Source organism: Crinia signifera, chromosome 7 (genome assembly GCF_055691185.1).
Source record: "Crinia signifera chromosome 7, ASM5569118v1, whole genome shotgun sequence".
Lineage (NCBI taxonomy): Eukaryota > Metazoa > Chordata > Amphibia > Anura > Myobatrachidae > Crinia > Crinia signifera.
Genome location: NC_139223.1, coordinates 164,213,281 through 164,222,772, shown reverse-complemented (window position 1 = coordinate 164,222,772; position 9,492 = coordinate 164,213,281). Strand labels below are relative to the sequence as shown.

Below are 9,492 nucleotides of genomic sequence, written 5' to 3'. Positions count from 1 at the left end.
GGTGCATCAGTATTTAGTCAGCATGCTTTGCCGTTACATATGATCTAGAACATTGGACTTTTGGGCTATACAGTGTGGCAGGGACAGCATACTTCCACATGAGGGGTAATGTGGAAGATCCAGTCCAGGATTTAGAACCGCAGCAGCAGCGGGTTAGGGAGATTCAACCCAGGTTAGCATGTATTAGGAATCACTGGCTGATTAGCAGCACCTGGTGTTTTCTGTTATATGTGTGTTCAGGACAGAAATTTGGTGTTCCTAATGGCAGTTAATGCCTGACCAATGGGCTTGCGGGGTTCCGGGGATTACATTAGGGATTCTCTGGAAGTAACCTTATTGTGAGAACTACCATTTCTGTATCCTGAGTCACAGCGATTTAGGATATGCCAATCTGTTATCCTGGAATGCTGTCTACCTGCTGAGAATACCAGATGTAGGGGGAGATTCTCTAAACTAAAAATGCTGTAAAAACCGTTATCTGGGTTTTTACCGCATTTTGGGATGCTCTAAGCATCCCCCGTCGGGTTACCGTGACGGGGGGCATCACTAGAAAAATTTGGCGATGCCCGATAGAAGCCTATGGGCTTCTAACGCAACCGACCGCCGCCCTGCACCGACCCACCGCCGCCCCGGACCGACCCCCACCGCCCCCGCAACGACCCCCTCCTCACCTGTGTCTGGGCAACACAGAGCTGTGCTGCCAGGACCTGTGACCTCCTCCTCCCAGCACTATGATCCTCTTCCGGGTGCAGGGAGGAGGAGAGCCCGGCGCAGCAGCACCGGGTAAGGGAGGGAGGGGAGAGCCACCGGGTCCCTGTGGGACCCACTGACTCTCACCGCAAAGGACAGCTCTTAACGCACATGTTAGCATATGCGATAATTATGTCTGTGATGAGCGGCGAAGGGGGGCGGAGCTGGGCTGCAGATGTTTGGACATTCCGCCCCCACTAACTGGTGTACAGTATGTGAATCCTTGTCACACCAGGTAGTGGTGCCAAGTTCCAAACCTAGATATTCCAGCTTTAAGTAGATTTGGCAAACCAAGTAGTCAGGTACCGACAAATTAAAAGGGTCGTAGAGCACATAGCAAACCAACTGAAGCCCAAGACCTGTGGTTGGAGAGGTTAAGCTCTTCGCTAGATCCGCGATCCTCCCTTTAAGATCACTGGCAGCTCGGAGACTGCAAGGAGGAGAGAATGCAGCTGAAGGGGCTGAACAGATCTGTCATTAATAAACCCATAGGCAAACAAAGGAGGGGGGGGGGGTTCAGGCCAGTGGCCTGGGTCACTATATACAGAGTAAAATCTGATGTGTGTGTTTGTGGACCTGAGTTCCCAACCCTCACACCAGACCATTGGGCCTGCATTCATATGAAGTACTGTGTTTCATTAACTGCACATTCTTTGGCTGGTGACAATTGCTCTAAAATCAGTTGGAAATTTCTGCAATCCTGGAAAACCTTAGTTTTTCCACCGAAACTACTGCACTTAGCCTCATTAGTTTTATGTTTTACATGGGGGCTGATTCCACAGCCGCCTATATCGAGTCCACATCGGAAGGTCCCAGGGGCTCAAGGGAGCACTGCATGCGACACCTCCGAGGGGAGAATTCGCCTTTAGTTTAGAGCAGAAAAATCATCATGCTTTACTCTTATATAAATACATGTTGATTAAGATAAGGAAAAAAGTAGGACGGATTTCTCCAAGTTAATGAAAATACAATGTTTTCTTACCCGCCATTGTTTTGCCAATTCTTGAAGGTACTGCGCCTGTTCCTTGGTCTGTGGGGTGACTTTTAGGACTTGATCTCTGTAAACAGGAGAACAAAAAAGATTCAGGTGCATATTTAAGTGTAGCACAATAATACATCAATGTGTTTATGGCTGTACTTAACTTGAAATACTTTACTTTCATATTGAGACAATATTTATTTTGTTTTTGACATTAAATTGTATGATATATGAGTAAAGTCAATGACGTCTTATGTTTGTTATTTTATGTAAAATAAAATGTACAGTATGTATAATATTCAGGAAATCCAGTTCAGGTACATTGTAATCACAGAAATAAATTCTCTCTACAAAGTAATACAGGTTGAGTATCCCGTATCCGAATATCCGTTATCCGAATTATTCCGAAAACCATACTTTCCAGAAAGTGGAAAAAAAAATTTGTTTAGCTAAAAACTCACTGGGGACATATGTAACAGCACTACTGAGGACATGATATGTAACTGGCACTATATATGTACAAGAAAATGATTGCTTGGCATTCAAATTCAATATCTGAGATAGTACACAAATTTTGTTTCATGTTTTGAAACCTTGTTTTTTGAACAAATAAAATATATTTGTGTGTATTTTATGTGGTATTAAAATATATTTGTGTTTATTGTATGTGTTTATACAGCATAAATGCAAGATACTTCAAAATACATCATTGAAATATTAAAATATTCCAAAATACGGAATAATCCGTTATCCAAAATTCTCCTGGTCCCGAGCATTTTGGATACGGGATACTCAACCTGTATATATATATAAAAAATCGTTTATACGGCATAGAGCAGCTTAAAAGTCACTCGCCTTGTAATTAAATAAAACGTAATAGTGTCTCCATTTGTTACATTTTGATACTTAGGGAGGACTTCGTCAGTAATATGGTGTTTTTTTTCAGTGTGGACTTAGATTGTCCCAGAGTTGTCTTGGAGTTAATCAGGAGGAAATCATGATGAGAACATTCCACTTGACACTTTTAAGGGGTTTGGTATGGGATACTGACATTGAGAATTCCGACGGTCAGTATACCGATACTAGCACCCCTGCATTAAATCCTGGCAGGGGTGCTCAACTAAACTAACCCTAACCCCCATACAACTAACCAGTGGTATTTTTCAGCAGGAACTCTCATGAAATATGACCTAGAATTTGAATTTGACGGCAGATAAGAACCACTTGGCCCATCTAGTCTGCCCCTCATCAGGAACTGGGTTCCTGAACCTGGCCATGCCAAAATGTACTTTTCATAATTTAAGTTATTTTAAAGTTCCTTTTGAGTGATTTCTATTCTAATAATAGATAGATAGATACTTATTATGTATTTATTAACATTTTCTTATATAGCGCAGCATATTCCGTTGCGCTTTACAAAAGGAGACAGTGATACAACAAACTGGGTATTTACAGACAGTCAAAAGGTAGGAGGGCCCTGCTCGCAAGCTTACAATCTATAGGGATAGATAGATAGATACTGGATAGATAGATATATAGATAGATAGATAGATAGATAGATACTGTAGTAGTAGTAGTAGTAGTAGTAGTAGTAGTACGTTTATTTAATGTGTATATATTACATATATTTTTTATCTATATATCAAAGTTTAATAGCTCCAACCACAGACACAGTGTTCCTGAACCTTTTTTTACTTCTGCAGCCTAACCCTCCTCTCCAGCAGATTAACCCTAACCCTCCCCTCCCTCTGCCTAATCTCCCTACTGCAGCCCAACCCTAACCCAACCCCTGCAACCTAACCTTAACCAACCCTGGACTACTTACATTCAGGATTCTGGCTGTTGGGATTCCGGTGTTTAGATTCTGACTGGCAGGATCCTGTCCACTGAGATGACTACTACTCCTTTTAAGAAACTGTTGTGTGTATTATTTCCCTCCACCCGAAACACCTGTTTTCTTAATACCATAAACAATACAGGGTACACAGTCCTGCCAAGGAAATAGGTAATGCCAATTTACTTTTAAATTGCCATTCTATTTGCGGTGTTTTCAAATTGCCATAAATCAATGGTTATTCCACTTTTCAGCTGACAAACCTATAGATTGTAAATCCCATGAAGAGATCAGCCCTGTAAAACACATGTAAACGAATCAATTCTTTTAGCTGTGTTTTTGTGTTTTCAATGCAATATTTCAGTTGCACTTAACTGATGCAATCTATTTTATATTTTAAATATTCTTTTAAGAATTAATGATGATTATAATATGCTTTATTGTATCTTTCTTTGCAGATAGAATTTTATTTTTATGACTCAATTCATAAATATGTTGTGATTGGCCTTGCACATCCATCTTCATCGTGTCATAAAGAAACAAATAGTTGGACACGATGACAGTAACATATCGGCAGTTAAGGTTTGCCATAAATACATTGTTAACTGCAATATGCTGAAAATTACAGCACATTTGGATTTTGTTAGTTTTTAATAAACAAAAATACTAATCATTACTTTTTGCTTCTCTCCTAGTCAATAATAATACTAATGATAAAAATAATAGTAACCTTAAACCTAAAGGATAAGAAAGGGTCAGACTAGAATGACCAAGTGGTGCTTATCTTTCAAATTCCAAGTTTCAATAATTTTATTTTGACATTGTTCATTTCATTGTATATCCCCCCCCCCCCCCCAAGAACGCGGCCTTCATCTTTTCTCTCTTCTCTTTCATCCTTCTGTTATAACTAGGGTGGCCAATCCCGGGATCGGTGGTATCCTGGGATTTGGCTCCAAAATAGCAAGGATTTCAATCTTGGGATTGGAGTTTCCAGTCCCAGGATTTTGGGATTAAACAGTCTAATTGTGCAGTCTACTGCTGGGCAGCATCTGAGCACCCACTCAGATGATGCTGGGCTGTTCCTGATCCTCGGCGTTTGGCTCTGCATAGAGTGATGTCAGAGGCCACCACCCCATGGTGGTGTAATCCCTGCACCCGGTGGCCGCCCGCCATGGGCAGCAACCACGGTCCTACACCAGCACACACCCCTGTCTTCCACTCCCAACCGCACTGATCAGCTGCCGCTCCCGCAACCGCTGATCGTCTGCACTCTAGCTCCCAGCCGCACCATGTGGGTATGTGCGTGGCTGACAGTTTTGGGGGGGGGGGGGGGGGGATTGAGCATTTTTCAATCCTGAAACCTGGGATTGAAAAAATGCCCTGGGTTTGGCATCATTCGTTATAACCTTAAAGGTTATCTATGAAAATGTGTTAATTACTATTTTTTTTTAATGTGGTTGTTTACCCTATTTATTTATTTTGGTCAATAAAAATGATTTGATAAAAAAATGATACATCTTCGTAGTCCAGAAATTCTCTTAAATATAGCATTTCTTCTGTTTGATGTATTGAGGACATTGTTGTTGTTTTTTCGACATTTCTGAACATTTACACGTTAAACACGGTGTAAAAACAGACCCTATCACTTTAAAAAAAACAATAAGAAAGATAGTTGGTGATTGACCACATTTAGCTGCTTATAGCTCAGCTAATATTACATTCTGGTGGAATCGATGCAATGAAGAATACAGTATCTATCCTTATGTATCAATGCCTATTTCCCTATAGATTGTAAGCTTGCGAACAGGGCCCTCCTACATTTTGACTGTCTGTAAATACTCTGTTTGTTGCATTACTGTCTCCTTTGTAAAGCGCAACGGAATCTGCTGCGCTATATAAGAAACTGTGGTACTTGTGTAGTTGTGCGTCTGAGTCCCCTTGCGGGGCTCACTTCGCTCGCCCACGCTGCGGGCTCGGTGGCTCGCTACGCTCGCCACGCTATCTAAAATCAACTCCATGCCAACATGGATAGTGGGGCTATGAACTATTCATGTTGGCATGGAGTTAAGTTAGTTTATTTTAGATAGTTTGCCGAGCGTAGAACCCGGAAGTAGCACGGCGCCATGTTGGCGCCGTGAAACTACACAAGTACCGAAACTGTTAATAAATAAATATTTGTATTTATCTGTAGAATCAATACCTGAACAAATATTTAGCTAAATAAATAAAACAGCTGTGTGTGCATGTAGAGCTGTGGGGAGATAAGATTAAATGATAAAGTATTAATATAGAAAAAAACAATAGTCACATAAAAAACAACATATTCGTAAATAAATGTTTCAGTCAAACTGTAATGTGAATAATAAAAGAATATATAAACTCAATTGTTTTAGTGAACCCAATTTACATCTGCAAATTTAATCACAAATACTTTGAAACCCAGTGAGTACAATTAAGTGTTCAACCTGTTATAGTTCAGCTATTTAATTAGACATTTTATGGTTAATTGCAAAATGTGATTTGTCCAATTTTAATTGAAGATTTTTTTTTTTTCTTGTTTTTTTTTTCTATTTACACAATTGGAAAAGTTATTTGAATGGTGATCTTTTTAATGTAGCTTACTTTGTAGACATTATGAAATGTCTGCCGAATTACCAGTTTTTATCAAATAAATAAATAAATAACAGGAAATCCTGCATATATAAGTTAAGATTGAATTCTCCTAATAAGAGCATAAAGATATTATGTTTTTATATATGAGCAATATTTTCAGTTAAGGACTGCCATAAATATATGTTGGTTTATTGTAGAAGACTTATATTATGTGCCCCATCAGCATACTTGGATTTTATTAGACTATAAGAAGTTAAAAATTACACATCTTCCTAAAGCCCTGACATTCCCTGAAATATTGCATTGATTTCTAATGAATTCAAGAGAATATATCTTATGTTTAGAAGCAGGATTTATATGTCTTTTTCTCTGTGTGTTAATCTAAAAACATGAGCACATCTACGTCATCCATGATATTTACGGAGAAACCCTAAAGTCAACATTCTGAAATTCAAAAAATCTACTGTTATTTTGCTATAAATTTCCAATTCTGTTTGCTTAAAAGTTAAAAAAATGTTTTTGTGTAAACAGACTTCTTAACATTTGTGCAGTAAGTAAGGGGAATTGAAAGCTGGTGGCTGCCTAACGCTAAGATGATAATTTAGTATTTTCCTTTCTATGCGTAGAGCCTGAAAACATCATAGGGGATATCCTTTTACCCATTATTGCTGATAGTGGGTAATAGTCTCTCTCAGGGCTATCTTATTAGAACTGATAAGCCGGAACGTGCTGCAGCTTATTGGGGCTTTTGTTTGCCTGCCTCAGGCAGGCGGCGCAAAATCCCCATAAAGCAGCCCCATTTTACTGAAATTGTGTGTTTTCGCTGAGAAACAACTATGTTATCAAGAGATCCTAATAAAAAAATTGGCAAAGCTTCAGGGAAACTGGTTTTTAAAGGGGGTTATTAGATACCCCGCTTATTGTGTACTGTATGTGCAACTGCAGATAAGACTGACATGATTAACTTTTCAGATAAATCCAAGTAAATGGACACATGCAATATACAAATTACGCAACATAAAGAGCCGCTCTGGAGTACCGTATTTCAGTGGTCAATTGTTGCTTACAAACTGGAAATTTTGTTAGTAATGAATTGGGAAATTATAACATTATGTTTACATTTAATCTGCAGCTAAAGGCAGATATCGGACTTGTCAACATTTTTTGTTTTCGTTATTTATTACAGGTTACCGTAAATCCAACAGTACATTGTTTGCTGCGCTGTATCTCCTTCCATGCTCACAGCCTTATCTGCCACATCTGCAGCTCTGATAAGCTTTTGTAACTTCTGTGTATATACTCAAGGTCCTGTACGTGTACATGGGAAGGAGAGGTCTACTTGCTGCAGTACAGAGGGTTTTTAATATTGTTTTGAAACCTGACGGCGAAGGCGTCTAGTCAATGAATATCAGACATTTCCAAATGTGTATACTGTAGATGAATTTGATGTATGCATGTAGTCTCTTTACTGTTGCTCTTTTCCATATGTACACACTTTAAAGGTGGACCCCCTCATTGGGTTTCTATATGCCGTAAATGGACCTGATTTGAACTTTGACCCAGTCATAGGCCTAACTGCTGATCAGGTGATGTGGGGTTGCTTTTTAATGTGGATTTCGTTTTTAAATATTTAATAAATATAATCAAGCCAAGTAATTAGGTATAATCACCAATCCTAACAGCCCATGTCAGATGAGAATGACCGGATACCTCTTTATAAATGGGCTCTTTTTCTTCGTTATATATTATGTTTTGGATGTTAAAATGTCAGTATGATGTAATATGCCTCCCATCTCCTACGTATGCACAGGGCTTTAACCTTAGGCATATGCTCTTTATGATCATGGGATTCACATTTACATATATGTTATTCCCAATGTGGGGATCACTCCTGCCTTGTTATCTACCTCTTATAGAAGCTACTAGAACAGTCAGGTGCTACCGGTGTGCAGGGGATCATCTGTATGACATGGGGGTTGTCCTACAGAGAGTCACATAAAAGCTAATAGAGAGGTTCCCAAATGCACCTCAAATGGTCCAGATATTAGGTACTCGCTCGGCCCACAGGTGACTTAATTAGTAGCTCAGTCAATTTGAGTTAACCATCTTTTTTAAGACATTGATTGATGTAAAACCTGGACCATTGGGTTGAATTAAAGACCACATTTGGAAACCACTAGGCATGTTGGTATAAGTGGGTGCAGTTTTTCTTAATTCCAGTATTAAGTTATTTAAAATGTTGTCCATCTTAATTTCTGGTATACATGGTATTTGGAAAGGTACACTCGTCACCTGACTAATGATCTGCCAGTATACTCATCACCTGACTAATGTTCTGTCTGGTATACTGGTCACCTGACTAATGCTCTGTCTGGTATACTGGTCACCTGACGAATGCTCTGTCTGGTATACTGGTCACCTGACTAATGCTCTGTCTGGTATACTGGTCACCTGACTAATGATCTGACGGTATACTGGTCACCTGACTAATGATCTGACGGTATACTGGTCACCTGACTAATGCTCTGTCTGGTATACTGGTCACCTAACTAAAGATCTGACGGTATACTGGTCACCTGACTAATGTTCTGACGGTAAACTGGTCACCTGACTAATGATCTGACGGTATACTGGTCACCTGACTAATGCTCTGTCTGGTATACTGGTCACCTGACTAATGATCTGATGGTATACTGGTCACCTGACTAATGATCTGACGGTATACTGGTCACCTGACTAATTATCTGACAGTATACTGGTCACCTGACTAATGATCTGACGGTATACTGGTCACCTGACTAATGATCTGCCGTTATACTGGTCACCTGACTAATGCCCTGTCTGGTATACTGGTCATCTGACTAATGATCTGATGGTATACTGGTCACCTGACTAATGATCTGCCGGTATACTGGTCACCTGACTAATGATCTGCCAGTATACTGGTCACCTGACTAATGCTCTGTCTGGTATACTGATCACCTGACTAATGATCTGACGGTATACTGGTCACCTGACTAATGATCTGCCTGTAAACTGGTCACCTGACTAAAGATCTGATGGTATACTGGTCACCTGACTAATGATCTGCCGGTATACTGGTCACCTGACTAATGCTCTGTCTGGTATACTGGTCACCTGACTAATGATCTACCGGTATACTGGTCACCTGACTAATGCCCTTTCTGGTATACTGGTCATCTGACTAATGATCTGATGGTATACTGGTCATCTGACTAATGATCTGACAGTATACTGGTCACCTGACTAATGATCTGCCGGTATACTGGTCACCTGACTGATGCTCTGTTTCATA

The 9,492-nt window shown here is 39.8% G+C and overlaps 1 protein-coding gene across 1 annotated transcript in view; it reads right to left on the bottom strand.

The window, feature by feature from the left end:
• Positions 1 to 1,162: 1,162 nt before the first annotated feature.
• Positions 1,163 to 9,492, bottom strand: part of LOC146021264 (carboxypeptidase O-like) — a 47,350-nt gene continuing 39,020 nt past the window's right edge. Inside the window, exons 12-13 of the mRNA XM_083155058.1 lie at positions 1,733 to 1,808; positions 1,163 to 1,180 (exon numbers count right to left, since the gene is read on the bottom strand). Coding sequence (XP_083011184.1) covers positions 1,163 to 1,180; positions 1,733 to 1,808 — 94 coding nt within the window. The remainder of the gene's footprint in view (positions 1,181 to 1,732; positions 1,809 to 9,492) is intronic.